Here is a 19,048-nt window from a genome sequence, read left to right as displayed (position 1 = left end):
TCAACAATTTGAGACATACAAATTAACATTCATATGTCAACTTGAAACCTTTACACAATGTGTTTCATTACAGAGATAAGACAATGGCCAATAAATTAATCATCCCCAATGATGATACAAAAAATTACTCCTTCGGTAGATTACAATTACTGGTTGAAACGTTTAACCAATCAACTTAATAAACCAACCAATCTAATCACTAAAAGTTTTTTTTGTAGGTTTCCCTATCTATAATACAAAGTAGAACGATGTCTGTCTGTTTGTAGCGAAGGATCTCGCTAACCGCTTAACCGATCAGGTTCTCCTTAACAGGGCAGCTAATAATAGGTCCAGGAAGGTTCATATATCTATTTTGGGGGAGGGAACCACCACCTTCCTAAGAGAAATCGCCCCTAGAATTAAAAAAAATCTAATTAAAGATCCAATCCAAAAATCTTTTCTTTTAAAATCTAAAATAAGAAATTGAGTTTTCTAATTCAACTCTCCCCTCCTCAAGTGTCCCTAGAGACCTCTAGGGGCGTAGCCGCTAGTACAATAAATAGTAACAAGATGTTACTGTGTGTAGTATAGGATCTCGGTAACTGCTGAACTAATATAGTTCTCAACAGTGAAGATTCTTATAGATTCATGGAAGGTTTAATACCATTTCGAAAGAGGTCACCATTACTATCCCTAGGCAATATGGGGCTTAGCCACTAGCAGGTATAAGGTATAACCAACAAGTGAAATAAATCTATAATAATATTTGGGGGGCAAATGGAGAGGTCGTCAATTTTACGATGTGTTGCCCCCCAACGACAGCTGAAAATTACGTATAGGTTTCGTGATTTTTTCCCAAATTAATTTCGTTATTGGTATAAGCTGAGCCACTAGTAGCTTTTAAAGGTTTGAAATCGATAGGACAATATAACCAAATTAAAGATAAAAGATATCCAATTGGAATTCCCAATATATGTAGATATTTTGGGAATGCTCGAATCTTCAACCCCGCATAATATAGACATATCGACTTTAAAAACATTATAGAGTAGAACTGCTTAAATATAATAAATAAATAATATATCTCATTAATTTATTTCATAACATATGAAAATAAAAATTTGGGCACAAGAGATAATTGAATAATCCCGGTTTTCTATTGAATTAAAATATTTTTAACCAATAGGAAGCTCTTAAGGGAAACATTAACCAACCAAAGCGCTTTCCGCCAAAAACATTTGACCAATGAAAAACTAGGAATTGATTAATGTCAACCAATGAGAACGCGGGAGAATGTTAAAAGCTTTGCCCCATCATTCCGTCTTTCTTTGCAAGTCTGTTGATACAGTCATCGCTTTCTCCAATGCGTCTAAAATAAAATCATAATTAACTAAAGAAAATTTTAACTATTGATATACCTATTATTACTTGAATATTGCACCAGATTTTCATGAAACATAAACTGAGGACAAATTTCCCCCTGTCAATATATTCACGTATATTCTATATCCATTTTTAAACACGCCAAGCTACAATTGAATCAAGACAAAAGTAAGTGCCGAGCTCTATGACCTATGTATGGTGAAATTAGACATAAAACCATAATGATTCCAGGTAAAACCAAAATATTTCAGCGGGGTCTTTTTGAGAAAATTAGATTTGAAAATTTCAAATTCAATTTTTACCCCCTAGGAGTTTCCGCATAATCATGACAAGAAAAGCAAAGATTATATATTTAAAATTTTAAACAACTTTGCTTTTATGAAGTCTTTCATAAAACCTCTCTATATATGATTTATTCCAAGGCTGAATTTCCGTGACCTTTGAATTGAACTGGAAATTTTTAAATCTAATGTTCTTAAAAAGACCCCGCTGAAATATTTTGGTTTTACCTGGAATCATTATGGTTTTATGTCTAATTTCACCACACATATGTCCCAGAGCGCGGCACTTAATTTTGTCTTGATTCAATTGTAGCTTAGCGTGAAAAAGTAAGTTTGTTACCTGATGGAACCAGCAATAGCATAGGTCTTGAATTCACCGGTCATTCTACCAGTCTCAGGGTCAACCTAAGGTCATATAAAAAATTTCAATGTGAAAGAAAATCAGATGGACAAAAAACTTTTCTAAATTGATTGTAATACTTTTATTAAAAGATGTGGAAATATTTCTAATAATTCGTCTTTGCTACAGAAATTTGAAGTTTCTACTGCTGCTATGTCAAAGGCAGGAAAATAATAGGGATGATATTTGCCCAAAACCAGATACAATTTAATATTAAACAGATATCCCCGACTTAAACTTTGAATGGGTTGTTACAAATAAAAAGTAAGATCTTCAACAGCGAGGGAGGGGAGATTGGACTGTAAATTGTACCAGTATCCAAAGTTAATTAACTAATTCTCCATTCATTCGCTTGAAAACCTAATCTTGATTACTAAGTTCAAACTAGCAGTGTCCAAACTTTTCAACCAATAATTTTATTTACATGATATGCAATTATTTTTAAGATTATGTCTTCCCTGAATATTAAATGAACCTACCTCAGCAAAGTTGAGCTGGACCGAGGCATGATCCTTGGCTGCCAGGATCCTGTTGGAGGCGGAGCACTTCCTGGGGATGTACAGGTCAACATATTCTCCAGCTACGTTCTGCATATTGGCGAATAATTAGAAAACTCTTCTGAAAAAAATGCAAACAATAATGTCAAAGTTTTTCAATTGCCTGTTTTTTTGCGTGGATAATATAGAAGATTTTGTAACAAAAATAGTTTTAGTTAATATCACAAAAGTTGTTGAATTAAAAAAATATCACACACACAAAAAAGGCAAAAACAAAGGGTTTGTACGACCAATACCCCCGAGCATAAAATGCTTTACTGTTGTTATTTTTATGATACAAATAGTGATTGATTGATTGATGAATGTAGATTTTGTCAGGTCCCGATGTTGTTCTTCTTTTAACGTCTTCCTCGCTTGGCGTTTCCACCGCCACCCTAAAAAAATAAGGTTAATGTTATAATATTTATGAAATAATTTTAAGATTAGCTTTTATTTTTATATTTTATAATACTTCAAGGGCCTGACCAATATAACAAGTTAGAAGGCAGTAACATCCTAACTATTGTAAACAACCAACCATTTGATTGCATGGCTTTGGTATGGGTTTTATTGAATTGCGCCAAGGTATTTCTTCTACTTTTTACTACTAATGTAACGTATCAGTCGTAACAGCAGTAGGATTTACTTTTACTTGAAGTAGATGTTTTTTTTTAATTCGTCAATCAATATCTCGCTAAATACCGATTGAGTTATCCATTTTAGGAAAGCTTTATACAGGTAATAGGATGGCTCTGGGCTATTTTCATTTAATTTTAAGCCTTGGTGTTGTTTTAGTAGGGGAGGGGAGGTTTATGCAACCATCTCGTAATCAATGATTTAGTTATTTTACTGACATCCTGAGATGAAAAATGTAAAATAATCCAGTTACCTTGCCGAAATTCTTCCTCTTATGGTTCTTGCTCTTTAATCTTTGGTTCTTCATCTCAACAAGAGCGGCAGCCAAGTATTTTGTCTCCTCTTCTCCCTACATATTTAATACATTTTTAAGTTATGGATATAGATGATACGTTATTTGATAAGATAACTTTCTTGCATTTGATCACCATTAAATGAATAAGCCTCTCTGTCCTCCTATAAAGGGGGGAGGCGGTTGTGACTCTTTTTGAAACCAAAACTAAGTCAAAGGAACTTAACTAAAAAAAGTTACAGCACTGAAATTTGGTAAGGCAGTTGCTTTAAAGAGGTACAATGTGGAACTGTGAAGAAACGGCGGCGGAACCACCTCTATCGCCGATTTGTTTTTTGGCGGGATATAACGGTAGCGGCTGTTTCACCAACTTTTCTTCACAATTCCACATTATACCTCTTTAAAGCGACTATCAAGCCAAATTTCAGTGCTGTAACTCTTTTGTAAGTTGAATTCCTGTAAATTTGGTTTCAAAAAGTGTCACAACCGCCCCCTCCCTTTTAAATTATTTATCAATAAATACCTCTAGAACAGATGTTTCAACTTCATTTTTTTCAATTTTCATCTTTCCTTTCTTTGTGATCTTCTCTAGTAGTTCTTTACCATAGTTCTCTGCCTTGAATCTAGAAATTAAAAGTATTAGTGGGGTTTTTGATCGGTAGGCTTATTGAGGTACAGTACCAAATAATCTGTTATCAAGGGCTATTTTTCCTAAACTATCTGTTATGAAAATAGGTTTGCTACGTCTGTAAGAGGTTGCGGCGTCTGTAACAGACCAGGGATAAGGGATAGGAAACCTGGCCATAAATTAGGTCTCGGCCTGGTTTTGAAAGGGATCATGCAACTTTTACCATTTGCCTAATTTAATGACCTTACTGGCGGACGGCTCATATTGGCTACCGCTCTAAACCAATAGTGTTCTGTGATTTGGGCTTATTTTGTATCAACCAATCACCAATTGGCTCCGTCAATTGGTGATTGGTTGATACAAAACAAGCCCAAATCACAGATGGCGGAAATTTTAGAAGCAGACAATTTTAGAAAAAATAATGATTTCGTCTGCTACGAAAAAATAAATATAAATGGTGTTAGATCACATTAGTTTAATTATTAAATCTGCTTAGAGTTAAACATTAAAAAAGGGCCACATAGAAAAAACAAAAATAACGGGATTATTTTTTTGGAAAGAAGGTAGCTACGAATTTTCATTTGGTAGTTTATAAATTAGATGTTGTATTTTGAATTTTAAAAATTTAGTACGGAGTTGATACAACACCTTCACCCTAATTTTTGTACAATACAACACAGTACAGATATATCATTACATTATATCCAGTATAGTATCCAAAGAACTTGATAGAATGTTACCCAAGTGCATATTTATTTATTTATTTTGAATTTTAAATAGCAATGAAATTTTCAAATAAAATTTTTACTCATTAAAAAAAATGCAAATAATACAAACTAAAATCTGTCTGAGGGAAACCCAACGATAGCTTTCTGACAGTTCAAATTACCAAAGTAAAAGATAAAAAAATTTGGGAGAGAAAAAACTTCATTTTAACAAAAGCCATTAATATATAGGTTTATAAAAAGTTATGTTTTTTACTTTAAACTAGCTACCTGAATTTGATTCTATACTTTATCTACACACACACACACACAGCTTTTTCATTAGCATTTTATACGAACTACTGCGCTATCCCAAAACTGGTTTATTAGGCTAGAAATAGGCCTAGGCTTGAAATAGGCCTGAAATAATATTTTCCTACGTTTCCCATCCCTTATCCCTGTAACAGACCAAGCCAATCCCCCCCTACTTAAACTGATAATCTCAAGCATTAAACGTAGCGCCAGCAGAAACACATATTAAAGTCTTTGGTTATGACGTGACTTAAAGAATGATTCTTAACAATATATTTCCTGGGAAAGATCTGATGTCAAAAATAATAAATACATGGGTATATATTTTGCTCTTTTTATAGTTTTTATTTCATAACTCTTTATTTTTTCATTTTTCACATAATTTAAAAAATCTTTATTAACCCCCTTTAGCCGGGGATCCATAGCAGAATGTGCACCACTGGGTCTCCAATCTAATTTTACAAACATGAAAGAATCCTACCTGATGAATGCCTCCGTCTCTCCCTTGTTGTATGTGATAAAAGCAATATCCCCATCATCCCTGGCAATGTTGACACCAAAGTCATCTTTCAACTTCTCCTTGATGATCTCTCTTGTGGTTTCATCTCCAAGACCTAACAATGGATTAATCATTGCTTGGATCTTACACCAGAATCAGATTATCATGTACTCGAATAAATTAAAACTTGTAGCTGACTTAATTAACGACACCCTTACCCCCACCACACTCCCTTTCCGCCTATTGGATGAAAGAACTGACCAAAAAGTGATGTCCATGTTAGCCCTAAATTGACAATTTTCACGTGTCATAATTTCCACGTATTTATATATCCATAGACCTAACACAGTAAAGGGGGGGGGGGGGAAATGTGGTGACTCGTGCCACGACATACCAGCAATTTTATTTTGGGTGCTACTCCCTTAGTTTTAGAGATAATTGGGTGAAATCTTTTGGGCTGGGTCACTAATTACCCCAACTAGAGGTATCTTTCAAAAAAAACGGCGGCGAGTCCGCCGCTCCCGCCGTTCGCCGCCATTTTCCGCCGCCGCCAAAAAAAAATTTTTTATTGCATTTCTCGCCGAATTAGGCAATTTGGAATCATTTGAGACCATGTTATTTTTTTCAAAAATTTTTCCCCTTATAACCAACCCTGCAGGGGGACTTAGTCATTTTTTTCAAATTCTCGTTTATTAAGGTATATCTTAAATTCAGTGCCTCTCCTAAGCTTTTAAAGATATTGAAACAAAATCTTTTGAGGTAGATCAGCAAAAAAATATTTGAATAAAAAATGGCGGCGATACCACCGCTCCCGCCATCCACCGCCATTTTCCGCCGCCCACAGGACGGCTTGTAAGGGGAAAAATTTTTGAAAAAAATAATATGGTCTCAAATGATTCCAAATTGCCTAATTCGGCGAGAAATGCAATAAAAAAATTTTGGCGGCGGCGGAAAATGGCGGTGGACGGCGGGAGCGGCGGTACCGCCGCCATTTTTTATTCAAATATTTTTTACTGATCTACCTCAAAAGGTTTTGTCTCAATATCTTTAAAAGCTTAGGAGAGGCACTGAATTTAAGATATACCTTGATAAACGAGAATTTGAAAAAAATGACGAAGTCCCCCCGCAGGGTTGGTTATAAGGGGAAAAATTTTTGAAAAAAATAACATGGTCTCAAATGATTCCAAATTGCCTAATTCGGCGAGAAATGCAATAAAAAATTTTTTTTTGGCGGCGGCGGAAAATGGCGGCGAACGGCGGACCCGCCGCCGTTTTTTATTAGGGCAGCGAACATGAACAAGGATGACATCTGTTATAAGCGGAGCGCACAAACAAGATAACAAACTGACAAAGTGAATTAAACAGCAAAAGATTTGGTGTTTATAAAAAAAGTGAGGAAAGGAGATGAAAAGAGAAAATAAGAAAATCACGTAACCACATAAAATAATATAATATTTTGAAGCATGAACGACATATTTTTTTTAAAAAATTGCTCATTATATAACAGCCGAGAAAATAACATTTCCCTCTAAAGCGTTGCGGACTGACGCGGTGAATTAAAGAGTAGCCTGCTATCTAGCATACTTTGGCCTTCAAAAGCCTAGTCGATAGTCAATCAAAATACACTGGAGTAGATTTATCATTAATTGGACCATACACAAGATTATTATCTACCGGAATAAAGTGAAACTTGTAGCTGGCTAAAATTACGATACCCCCATACCCTCCTTACTGGACGAAAGAACTGATCAATAAATGACAAGGGAAATAGCAACCTAAATTGACAATTTATTCCCTTTCATAATATCCACGTATATCATACATAAAGTTATTAACCTGTAATTTTAAGAACGGCTCCCTTAGGAAGTTCAGCAATAGCCGCCTCCTTTACAGCCTGGTGCACTGCAACTTCCTTTTCATGATTATCTCTTCGTTTTTTGTTCTTGTTTTTTCTCTCCTAGGAAGATTTAAATGATCTTAAAATATTACCATAAATAAATTTTCCAAGAGTTGTTTAGGTAGACGATCTTTTTACTGCATTACGCACCTAGATGCCTCTAGGAGCAATTAAAGTGGGGAGGGGGAAAGAGACCCCCCCCCCTCTCACAATTTTCAATTAAAATTTTAATCTAGGGGTTATTTTACCTTGGGGGGGGGGGGGGTGGAGATACCCTATCCTCAAAAAGTTATAAACATTTCATGGACCTAAAAGAAGCTTTAACGTAATGGAGAACCATATGGGTTCAGCTGTTAGCAAGATCTACAGACGCAAATACATTGAAAATCAGATGAAAAAATCGCCAAGATATGCAAAATATCGTACAGAATTAACAATTTAAGAAATTAAATCGAAGTTTTCTACAATTTGAGTGTAAATAGTATACGTCTTACCTCCAATTCCTTGGCCTTCATCTCAAAGTAATCCTTCTGGAAGAGGACTTTCTCCAGCGTTATATCTTTGTACTTCTGTTCGGGGGCCTCAACAAACTTCTTACAGTCCTCCTCAGTTGCAAAGGTCAGGAAACATGATCCCTAAATGTTTATTCGTCTATAATACAAAGTAGTAGGATGTTTGTTTGTTGGTCCGTCCGTCTGAAGCCTAAGATCACGGTAACCAGTGAAACAATTGGGTTGTGTGTGAATAAACCAACTGGTTCATTACTGATTTTATGCTATTTTAAAGGGGGAGAAGAGTGTGGAACACCCCACGATGCGTATATTCTTCACAAGAATTATTTTTTTCCCCTGCTGCAATATATTTCATTTTTTCCCCTAAAAAGAGGGGAAAATGGATACATATGTTTAATAATCTTTATTTTATTCATTTTTCCCTTTTCCACACAAGGACTGTTTATTTCTTCATTTTTTCCCCAGTGCAGTGTAACCCATGCAGAATTTACACCCCTGATTTAAATCTCGCCTACCTTGAAGCATCTCTGTTTTGTCTTGTTATCCAGGTAGGATCTCATGTTGATGTTCACGATAGTCACATTCTTTTCAGAATAAAAAGTTAACAGGTCATCCATGCAGATGTTGGTCTTGGGGTAACCTAGGAGCAATAAAAATATTATTACTTGGATCTTAATTTTCATTTTTTTTGATAAAGTGAAGCAAACGATTCTATTAGCCATACAGACAAACTTGCAGTGAGTTGTAGAGTAGCTTCGCTACAAGCAAAATATAGACAAATTTCCTACCTTTAGCATAAGCAGTTCTGGCCTCCAGACCCTTTTTGGCCTCTTCGGTGTTTTCAGGAAGGGGGTTGCTGGGGGATCTGCGGATCTTTTCATTCTCCTCTGACACCTCCATAAGGCCAGTCTCGGACTTTTTCAGGGCAGCCATAATCTATATAATGTAAATATTCTATGAAATAAAGTAGTTTTTTGTCTGAAGCTAAAGATATATCCGAATTGTAGTTTTGCAGAAAAGATAATGACATTTATCATAGAGAACAGGGCTAGTGCCCCTCATTTTGAAATAGTGGTAGGGAGGGGGAGGGGTATGTAGTTTTTAGTTTAGGAATTTGTTATTGCGTTTGTCATATTAAATTAGGTTGGATTGATACTGCTTTTCTAAAATTAAAATAAGAGGGGGAAAAGTTTAACATTGTTCGACTGGGCATTTTGAGTGAGAATACTAGGCAAAGTAATTCAGGGATCTTAAGGGATAAGGAAATGGCCGATAAATTGATGTACATCCCCCTTCTGTAGATTAAAATTATTGCTTGAAACGATTGAACTCTTAACTTCATGAACCAACTAATTAAAATTCAATAAATCCCTCAAGATATTAAGCCAATGAATAAGAAAACTTTTTGGACTAGTGTAATAAACAGCCCATTGTCTCCTCTCTCTCTATCTGAAAGTAATCACCTGTTTAGGATCAGTCGACAGGGAGGCGAGCCTCTTGAAGTTGAGCATGGTCTCCATGCTGATCCAGCCATCGTCCTCCTTCAGCTTTTCCCGCATAAACTTGTCCTTGATCATGTTCACGTCACCGAAGTAGAACTCTACTTGTCTGAATAAATTATAACGTTCATTTTTTAATCTAGCTTATTATAATGCGAGGTGAGTGAGTTTTGCCTTATTATATCATATGCTTTTTTGAAACGAGTGCAAGATAAATACATCAATAAATAACCTATCATCAACTATATTATTAAACAAATCCTTATAATAAAGTAACAGGATCTGTGTGTGTGTGTGTACCACTAAACCGTTATGGTTCTCCTTTACAAGGTAGGTTCTCGTGGAACCTGAAAAGATTAACAACTATTTTGGGGAAGGTTACAACCAAACTCCCAAAAGAAATCTCTCCTAAAAATTACCCCTTTTTAAAATAATTGAAATTGGGGGAAGCCTCAATGGTCCCTAGAGTCTTCAAGGGGCGAACAGCTCGTTATTGATAAATTGATGTACATCCCCAATGGCAATAATAATCAACAAAATTCCTTAAAAAAGATATTGGTTAAAAAGTTTGGTAACCAACCTATCAAACTTTAACAAAGTTTTTGAACCAACGAATAAGATAACATTAATAAATTGTCTAACCTGATAATACTACTTTCAAGAGGGGAGATCTCAACCTTAACATTCGCAACCATTTTTATTCTTTTTTTGTATCAAAATTTACAAGTAACAACCACTTCTATCTGAAAATTTATAAAAAAAAAATAATAATAGTTATTAAATATTGCTTCATCACAGATGTAAAACAGATTAGTATTGTGCAACTAAAAATCATCCTAGTGATGATACACAAATTTACCCCTTCTCTTGATTACAATTAGTGGTTGAAAAGTTTGGACATTCAACCAACCAAACAAAATACAATAACCCAAAGCTGTTAAGCAAACGAATAAAAAAACCGAATTTTCAATTGCATAATAATAATCAATTTTAAAGGCTTGTCGTCGGGTACTTTTAATGGCTTACCTAGTTGTTTTTACTTAAGAAATTACAAAAACAATCAATATTCCTTGCAGGGATATATATTTTCCAAACAAGTTAAATTTCCACAGTTTTCATGGTAAAAATATGTGAATAAAACCTAATTTGAGGATCGTGGAATATTCACCCGTTTTAATGCAAAGTATAAAGGTATTACAAGGATAACATTGAAAGTCCAGAATAAACTGCCAACAAAGTCCCCCCACCCCCGCATATCCTGAACATAAAGTAACAACAAAACATTATCACTTTTCCGTCTCCTTATCTGGGGCCATATTATAGAACTTGAGTTGGTTGTCTGCTCCACCAGAAACAATATGTGTGCCCAGCCAGTGGCAGGCCAGCACCTTGTCGCTGTGCCCGGTCATCTCGTACAGCGGGGTCGTACAACTTCTTATGTCCCAAACTCGCACACTATATCATGAAAAATAACACTTTGAAAATTCCTGAATAAACAAAAGTATCAAGGCACAAGGTACAAGAAAACATGAATGGACAAACGGACAAAGTGAGGTATAGAGCTGACGTTTAGTGGTCATGAAAGGAAAAAAATAACCATAAAATATATTTTTTTGGCATGACCAAAGGAACAAGTTTTGGAATAGGATATTTTTACTAAAAATCCTATATTCTATTCATTCGCTACTAAAAAAGAACAACTATTCCATAAATTGAGCAAAAATGTAAAGCCAACGTAAAAAGTTTAACACAGACAAATTTATTTTATCTGAGGAATCTACACTAAAATTATCAAAGCTTTCACTAAAATATTAGCAAAGTAAGTCCATATGACGTTCGACCTACAATGCATTTATTTATAGAGAAGCAGCTATGCCCGAAAGTATTATTCTTATCTAAATCTAAAAATCAAAGTGTAAAATTTCTTTCCTCGCATCATGTGAAGCCGAGACAAAACGATTTGTAGAATCCGGGGCCCAACTAACCGCCGTCACCCAGCCGGTATGCGAAATAAACGCCGCCTTCACATCAGTACCAGACTTGGGGTCGTACAGGCGGATAGCACGCTCCGCCCCGCTCACCAACAAATTATCTCCGCGTTCGCCGCCGACCGCCACACTAAACAGAGCTTTGTTGGCGACTATTTCGGTTTTCAGGCCGCCCAATTCTAGCTCCCAAATTTTGATGGTGTGGTCCCAAGACACGGAGATTAGGTCCTGATTTCAGTTGGATTATTAATATAAAGCTATGATCAGGGATCTTAAGGGATAAGACAATTGATTGAAACCAACAACAACGGTAGAAAAAAAAGTTTGGACACTGATATTTTGTATCAACCAATGAAGATTGATTTAAGGTCCTACAAGTTTCGAAGCCAACGAATGGGAGAACGTGTTAATAAAAATTTAGGGACTAGTATAATTAACATTGTCCGCTTCCTTAGATATCGGCATTCAGAAATGATAACAGTAAATTTTATTACCATGTAATTTTGGAGATAAAAAAAGTACTTTACATTTTGAAATAAAAAAGTTATGATGTGCGTAAGTACACATTTTAAGTGTTTGATATCCTTATAAATAAGTAACAGGATCAATGTCTGTCTGTGTGCACCGAAGGCTCTCGCTAACCACTAAACCGGTAAGGTTCTCCTTTAAAATTTGACTTATAGTCAAATATTAAATAATATAAAAAATCCTTCCTCTTTTTGCCACGCTACGCCGCTGATCGCCTCTTTGTGGCCGCCAAGTGTTCGCAATGGCGTTCTTGTAACCGGTTTAGCCGCCGTGCTATCGCTACGAGCCTTCTTGGCCTCGCTTGCCCCGCTGTCACTGCCCTTAGTGGGTTTAGCGCTCCAGATTTTGACCATGCCGTCAAAGCTGCCAGAGATAAAATGCTTCCTAAAAATACAGTACATATTTTCAGGGATCTAAAGGGATATGAAAATGACCGATAAATTGATGTACATCCCTAATGATGATACACAAAATTACCCCTTCCGTATATGAAAATTAGTGGTTGAAACGTTTGAACACTCAACTTAAAGATACAACCAATCAAAATTCGCTTAAGTTTCAAAGTTGTTAAGCCACGATTAAGAAACGTTATTACAAAACTTTGGGGACTAGTGTAATACACAACCCATTATCCCCCCTCTCTCAGACATTTTACCTTTGACTAAAATAATACTATAGTAAAAGCATAGTGGTGGTGTCAATATTTTTGGATAAAACAGATGTATAGTAAAACTAAACAGTCGGAACAGAAGCATTTGGATGGGTAGAAAATTGAAAAGGCCTGCTTTCATAGTAACTTAGAACCGGTTCTAATTTACCTAGCTGATATATTAATCGGTTTCGAAGCGATTCTTGATACATTTTTTGATATTAGAATTAACTTACTTATCGGGGCTTACTGAAACACATTCTACACTTCGCTCGTGCCCCCTAAAAAATAACATTTATTAAAAGAATGAATACAAAAACATTGTAATATTATTTGGATGTTTCACCAATTTTGTTCCAATATATTCTCTGATAAAGTGATGCTCGCAGCTGGCTAAAATAACGATACCCACTATCCCCTCCCCTCTGACTTGATGGACAAGCCCAATAAGAGATGTCCAAGTTAGCAACCTAAATTGACGACAATTTTGCCCCTGTCAATATATCCACTTATATCCTATATCCATTAATAATTAATAATCCCCTTCTTACACAACCAGGGGAAGTTGCGTGAGAAGGGGATTAGTAAGTAAGTTTGGATACTTAATAGTCAAGTACATAATATCAGTACTACTCTTATCCCAAGCTCCTCTGCGGAGAGCGTCATTCATTACGGTGACTTAATTTGGGACACCTGCCATACTCGGCGAGGGTGAGGTAATAATGAGTAGCTCTCATGAGATAGCGGGTCAAGTCATAATGTGCTTGAACGTGGAGCTTGATAGCCCGAGTGGCTATACAAGAGTGTCTCAGCCTACTCCATGACTACTTAGGTCCAAACCCTAAGAGACTATGGCTAATCAATCAATCAATCAATTAATTAAAAATCAAAGATAAATATATGTAAAATGACCCCCCCCCCCAAAAAAAAAGGTTTTAATTATCTACGAAAAAATAAAAATACAAAATAATGTCCTCTAAACTTGTCCTTCCAACAGTTCTACCAAAGACATTATCTAAACTCTGACTTACTTGCATGTGTTGATATTTTCAATAGAGTTTTGTTTTCTGTTCCAGGTATAAATATTGAGGTTCTGGTCATGAGAAGCTGATACAAAAATGCCGCCATTGTCTGTACACTCGATCCAGTCCACGGCTTTTACTGGTCCCTCGTGTCCTTAAACAACATTCAAATACTATTTTTTTTTAATGGGGGTGTTAAAATGGCAAGTATAAGTTTCTTATTCCACCACCCTAAAAACGGGGGTAAAATTTACTAGAGCAACCTCAATTTTAGAAGGGGGGAAGCATTTACCAACCCCCACTTTCCATAATTAAACCTTATAAATAGAGAAAGAACGTAAAAGGTTTCTTTTTATCCAATGTAGAGCTAATGTGTTTAAAAGATAAGATAATCGCCGTTAAATTGATGTACATCCTCAATGATTATTCACAAAATTACCCCTCCTGTAGATTACATTTAGTGGTAGAAACATTTGGACACTCAACTTAATACATTAGCCTATCAAAATTTAATGATATCTCAAAGATGCTAATGTTAAGCCAACGAAAAAGAAAACGTTCTTATTAAACTTAAGGTACTAGTGTAATAGACAGCCCAAAAAAGGTGTTTACCTGGAATGACCAATTTCTTTTCTCCTTTCAGAGACCAAATATTGACTGTATTATCGTAGCACCCAGTTAGTACCAAATCTCCATTTATTCTAAAGAAGTGTAGTTTGGTGTTTTATGATTATGCAGGCACTTCGTTTAGAAAAAGGGTTTGAGATTTTTTTTATATATTTTTTTGGTTTTAGGCCTGGATTTAAACGGAATCTGAAACTGTTTAAATCAAACCTAAATTTATAGAAAATCACTTAAATTGACGTACAGTATTCTCTATGAATCAAAAAACACCCTGCCTGATTATGACAAATGTATTACCTAATTACAAGCCTTAAAATTCAAGGTAAGCCAAATCCCAAATAAAATGCCATGAAAATAGCTTTAGACATAACAAGAGGTGAATATTCTGCACAAGATAATTTTTTTCCCCTGATGCAAAATACTTCACAAGCCTTACCCCCCCCCCCCCCTAGTTTTTCAGTACTTTTTAATTTACCCCTCCCACATATTTTTCTAGTTTATTCCCCAATGAGGGGAAAATGTTATCAGTATCTACTCTTTATTTTTACCCTCTCCAATATATCTTAAATTCCCCCCTCCCCCCTTTGCGCAGAATATAAACACCTGACATATCAATAATTATGACTTAACGAGCCCTAAATATTTCAAGTAGAATGTCTTACCTGCAGGAGCTGACCCAATCGTCATGATTTGAAACATTATCAGGGCGTGGCATAGAACACTTTTCAACATACTCAATAACTAAATAATAAAATAATTAAAAAAATATGGCAAGATTAACTATTCTTATTAATTGGACGATAAAATAAAGATATTTTCCTTTATGATGATAAAAAATTGCCCTTTCTGTAGATTAAAAAGTATGGGTTAAAGTTTGAATACTACTAGTCTGTGACCATCTTACGAAAATTCAATGAAAGTACCCCCCAAAAAAACGTTTTTATGGGACTTTGGGTACAAGTGTAATTGTAATTCAGTATGAAACAATGTACCCCTTCCTCCCTGGAAATAATTCAGTATGAAACAATGTACCCCTCCCTCCCTGGAAATAATTCAGTATGAAACTTACCAATAACACTTTCTGTTGAAATATCGTCTCTGTTGGCTAAATGCTCTGATAACTTGCCACGAACTATAAACAAAATATATTGTTAATATGAATTATAATATGAAACGGTAATTAAATTACCCTTATATAAAAGTAACAGGATGTCTGACTCTGCATATCTATACCGTTAATATCTCATTAATCGCTAAATCACCCTCAAAAAATAAATCGACCCTAGGATAATATGCCCACAATTTTTTCAACACTTTCTCTTGTTCAAACTAAAATTAAAAATAAAGGGCCTAAGGTGCTGGGTAGCCACGCATTGGGTAAATATAGGAATTCACACCCCCTATCATAAATTAATTTCATATGAACTTAAAGAATGAAGTATTGTGCATAAAGCACCAATAAACTTACCTAAATCATTGAAGCAAAGCCAGTCAAATTCAGGTACATCGTCGCTACTTGATAATAAACTTTTTACAAGACTGTTTAAACCTGACAATTATTTTAATCAATCATTTCGTAATTAAGATTAAACTTGCGGAATGAGGGTGTAAGGTGACTATGGAGGAAAGTATTGACCCATATCTCAGGTCCTGAGGACTATATATTAGAAACCTAAATTGCCGACAAAAATTCCCTCTCACATTATCCACGTATTCTATATCAATTACAATATTCTCATACATTTCGACAATTTTTCAATAAAGCGCCTGGCAAATGTGACCCACTGTCCCCCCCCCCCCCCCCAAAGGGACACGACTTATTTCAATATTCCGCAAAACTAAGTGATTAATACATCCGGCTAAAAGTTCATATATAAAAGATGTTTATTGGGAGGCTAATTTGAAATTAATATCAAAATCTTGTAACTTAACGTCCGAGTTTTGCAATTTATCTCATGCCCTTTGTAGCCAAACGCTTAAGAAAATACATATTTGTCCTTAATAAAAATTTCAAAATGATTAAATTCCTTTGGGGTCTATTGAGAAAGGGACAGAAAAAGGAGTGTCTTCAACACTGTACTCTAGTAACTCAGTTTTTAACCTAAAATAAACAGTATTAATATTGTCCATAAGTAGCGCAGCAATATTAAGATATCCTTATAAAAAATGCACCATAAATAACTTCTAGTTTCCAATTTTGTTCATATTGACCTCATTATATGCAAGTAAGAAAAGTTTCGTCTGCTTCTTTCTGATTTTAAAACTTCGCTTTTATGGATGTTATGATCCTTGTTGTAGTAGAAAATTTGAAAGTCACCTTATTTGAATTTCTTGATCCTTACTGGACGCCTCGGCTTTCTCTTTTTCCGGCATATTTAATAAATGTTGTGTCTAACACTTTCTGAAAGAACGCGAGATTCAAACTTGTGACTCACTTGACTTGACTGGTTCTAAACTTACACAACACATAGGAAGAAGAGAGAAGAAATATAATGGCACCATCCCACTAATAACAAGTGAATCAGACATACCACCCCCCCCCCCCTCTTGTTTTATTTGATTAAAAAATGTATTTGTAAGGATTCTTACAGATTATAAGGAGAATTTTAATATCATATTTAAACTCTTATCGCCACATAGGCTGAACAAATATATGAGGGGGGGGGGGGGGGGTATGGTCCACTAAGCAATCGTAGGGTTAGTGCCGATAAAATTTTAACAATAACATAGAGACATAGCCTAGTATTCTTTAAAATAATAAAACGGGATAATGAAAAATATCAATGACAATGGAATGTAACGGAAAACTGTATGCGACATTTTTCTTTTATTTTGTCCGATTATTTTTTAAAGAAAACTAGCCAATATCTTCTAATAACATCAACAATTTAACATTTTTACAATTTAGATTATGATAATATCATATCATAGCTTTAATTCCTTAATTCAATAAAGTTGAAAAGGTGATTGAAAGTGAAACACAATTTTTAGTTTGAATCATAAAAGATTTTTTGGGGTACATAATTTGGAATGTGATTTGCATAGAGGATGTGATTGCTATTTTTTGGCCTTAATTTTTTATAATTCTATAACGGTCCATTAACCGTTTTTTTCCCAGCGGAATCAAACCGGTTATGAAAAGCGAAAAAAATACATATGTCAATAGACTTCAAATACGATAAGAAAAAATCTTTTAAATTGGAAATATTTAATCCACATTTAAAATTGTAAGATAATTTTGAAAATGCCAAAATCTAAGAATATTAATAAAATATCTTAAAATTAATATAATAAACTACATAGACTAAATGTAAATTTAATATAATAAAGGATAAAAAAATAAATAATTTTGAATAAAGTTTAAGGGTCTTGGTAGTCCCTTTCATAAAGGTATCATTTAAGAATCAAAAACTTTATCCAAAGATAGTAAAAATAAACTTTAATAAAATTTTGAACTGACATATGAAACATAATATAATATTTCTCTTTTTTAAAAGCTGGTTGTTAATAAAACCCTCATTTACCTATTATAGGTGATGCTTAAAGTGCAAATTACGATATTTTTATAAAACTTTTTAAATTCAACAAAAAATATAATTCTAGATTTAAATTTTCCAACAACCGTAATGAATAAATTTTTTTTATATATAAATCAGAAAGATAAAGAATGAAATATCACTAATAACATATTTCTATAATAATTGTATAACTGACTAAAAAACTAAAGCACCAGAATTAAATAAACTCAAATTTATGTTATATCGGGAGGGGTGGATGTGTAGATATCACGTAATGTCCAACTAGATCTGTTAATTTTATATGATGGTTGTGTGACTTTGATTGGGATGACGTTCATAATAATTTCTCGCATAGTATTATAGACAGCTTTCCGGGAATATTAAAATGAAAAATTATAATATTAAAACCAGTTTTGTTAAAGCCAAGACGCCGAAGGCCCGGGCAAACAACACTGGTATTAATATTATAATTTTTATTTTAATACTCGTGGAAAATTATCTGTATTACAATGCGATTCATGATTTTTCAATATGGTTGAGAACCAGTACTAATCCAGCGGATATTAATCGGTTTCGAAGCCATAATGGAAATATTTTTGGCTCAAAGATTACGAGAATTCTAATGATCCAACCCCCCCACTTAATAATATTTGGATAACTAGTTATATAATATATTTAATATATATTTACTGTATGTAAATCGAACACCAAACATGGAATAAATGTGACTGAAAAAAAAATATTTCATCATATTATGCAATAGAAATTGCGTAAGATTATATTTGATAGGGCAGAGACTATTTTTTTAATCCTAGGTATTTGAGAAAAGTTTTTAGCCTTTAAAAAACCAGTTATTAAAAACTAAAACTTCCTTAAAGATCTAAATTTCACAATAACTATAACTATAACAAGAGAAAGAGAGAGATAGAAGAGGGAAAAAGTTAAAATCTTAAAATCTAAGCTGATGTTAAAAATAAAAATCAGCTTTACAAAAATCCTCAAAAATGCAAGAACAATTGTTGTTCTTTAATAAATGCTTGCCTGAAAAGTAAGGATTTAGGCAATTTTTCAACCAATGCAATGCTTTAAGCAAGCATATTGAGGCAATTTCTATTAAGCGATGTTATCAAGCAAAATGTCGTTGGTGATATAATAAACCTT

The 19,048-nt window shown here is 34.4% G+C and overlaps 3 protein-coding genes across 4 annotated transcripts; all 3 read right to left on the bottom strand.

Moving 5' to 3' along the window:
* Positions 1 to 1,058: 1,058 nt before the first annotated feature.
* Positions 1,059 to 2,663, bottom strand: LOC145326978 (small ribosomal subunit protein eS21-like). Its single transcript, XM_080170447.1, has 3 exons — positions 2,523 to 2,663; positions 1,984 to 2,048; positions 1,059 to 1,348 (listed from the first exon to the last, which is right to left on the bottom strand). The coding sequence occupies exons 1-3, from the start codon at positions 2,634 to 2,636 to the stop codon at positions 1,276 to 1,278; spliced, it is 252 nt and encodes an 83-aa protein (XP_080026573.1). The 5' UTR covers positions 2,637 to 2,663; the 3' UTR covers positions 1,059 to 1,275.
* On the bottom strand, positions 2,660 to 10,342 carry La (La autoantigen-like). The gene is made up of 10 exons (XM_080170446.1): positions 10,201 to 10,342; positions 9,523 to 9,667; positions 8,848 to 8,995; positions 8,575 to 8,699; positions 8,042 to 8,182; positions 7,487 to 7,607; positions 5,633 to 5,765; positions 4,031 to 4,130; positions 3,469 to 3,564; positions 2,660 to 2,974 (listed from the first exon to the last, which is right to left on the bottom strand). Exons 1-10 carry the CDS (start codon positions 10,251 to 10,253, stop codon positions 2,939 to 2,941), a joined length of 1,098 nt encoding a protein of 365 aa, XP_080026572.1. The 5' UTR covers positions 10,254 to 10,342; the 3' UTR covers positions 2,660 to 2,938.
* Positions 10,303 to 16,828, bottom strand: LOC145326976 (ribosome biogenesis protein WDR12 homolog). 2 transcript variants are annotated; one of them, XM_080170445.1, is made up of 11 exons: positions 16,687 to 16,828; positions 16,399 to 16,470; positions 15,838 to 15,920; positions 15,439 to 15,501; positions 15,032 to 15,110; positions 14,358 to 14,446; positions 13,755 to 13,899; positions 12,960 to 13,004; positions 12,262 to 12,458; positions 11,492 to 11,776; positions 10,303 to 11,017 (listed from the first exon to the last, which is right to left on the bottom strand). In XM_080170445.1, exons 1-11 carry the CDS (start codon positions 16,740 to 16,742, stop codon positions 10,845 to 10,847), a joined length of 1,287 nt encoding a protein of 428 aa, XP_080026571.1. In that variant the 5' UTR covers positions 16,743 to 16,828; the 3' UTR covers positions 10,303 to 10,844. The 2 variants fall into 2 exon arrangements, with proteins under 2 accessions (XP_080026571.1, XP_080026570.1); XM_080170444.1 differs by lacking the exon at positions 10,303 to 11,017 and having other exon boundaries at positions 11,445 to 11,776; positions 15,838 to 15,916; positions 16,395 to 16,470.
* Positions 16,829 to 19,048: the final 2,220 nt, after the last annotated feature.

This window comes from Acartia tonsa, chromosome 8 (genome assembly GCF_053477335.1).
Source record: "Acartia tonsa isolate MP-2025a chromosome 8, ASM5347733v1, whole genome shotgun sequence".
In the NCBI taxonomy this organism is placed as follows: Eukaryota; Metazoa; Arthropoda; class Copepoda; order Calanoida; family Acartiidae; genus Acartia; species Acartia tonsa.
Note: the sequence above shows the minus strand (reverse complement) of the source record. Positions and strands in the feature narration are given on the sequence as shown.

Excerpts from the sequence above, each read along its gene's own strand:
- LOC145326978 (XM_080170447.1), bottom strand. The coding sequence starts at position 2,636 with ATGCAGAACGTAGCTGGAGAATATGTTGACCTGTACATCCCCAGGAAG. Across the intron at positions 2,049-2,522 it reads TCCAGCTCAACTTTGCTGAG|GTTGACCCTGAGACTGGTAG; the intron begins GTAGGTTCATTT and ends ATATGACCTTAG. Across the intron at positions 1,349-1,983 it reads GCTATTGCTGGTTCCATCAG|ACGCATTGGAGAAAGCGATG; the intron begins GTAACAAACTTA and ends ATTTTATTTTAG.
- La (XM_080170446.1), bottom strand. The coding sequence starts at position 10,253 with ATGGTTGCGAATGTTAAGGTTGAGATCTCCCCTCTTGAAAGTAGTATT. Across the intron at positions 7,608-8,041 it reads TGAAGGCCAAGGAATTGGAG|GAGAGAAAAAACAAGAACAA; the intron begins GTAAGACGTATA and ends AAATCTTCCTAG. Across the intron at positions 5,766-7,486 it reads AGCCGTTCTTAAAATTACAG|GTCTTGGAGATGAAACCACA; the intron begins GTTAATAACTTT and ends ATCCATTGTTAG.
- LOC145326976 (XM_080170445.1), bottom strand. The coding sequence starts at position 16,742 with ATGCCGGAAAAAGAGAAAGCCGAGGCGTCCAGTAAGGATCAAGAAATT. Across the intron at positions 15,502-15,837 it reads GCTTTGCTTCAATGATTTAG|TTCGTGGCAAGTTATCAGAG; the intron begins GTAAGTTTATTG and ends TTTTGTTTATAG. Across the intron at positions 11,777-12,261 it reads CGGCGTAGCGTGGCAAAAAG|AGGACCTAATCTCCGTGTCT; the intron begins AGGAAGGATTTT and ends CCAACTGAAATC.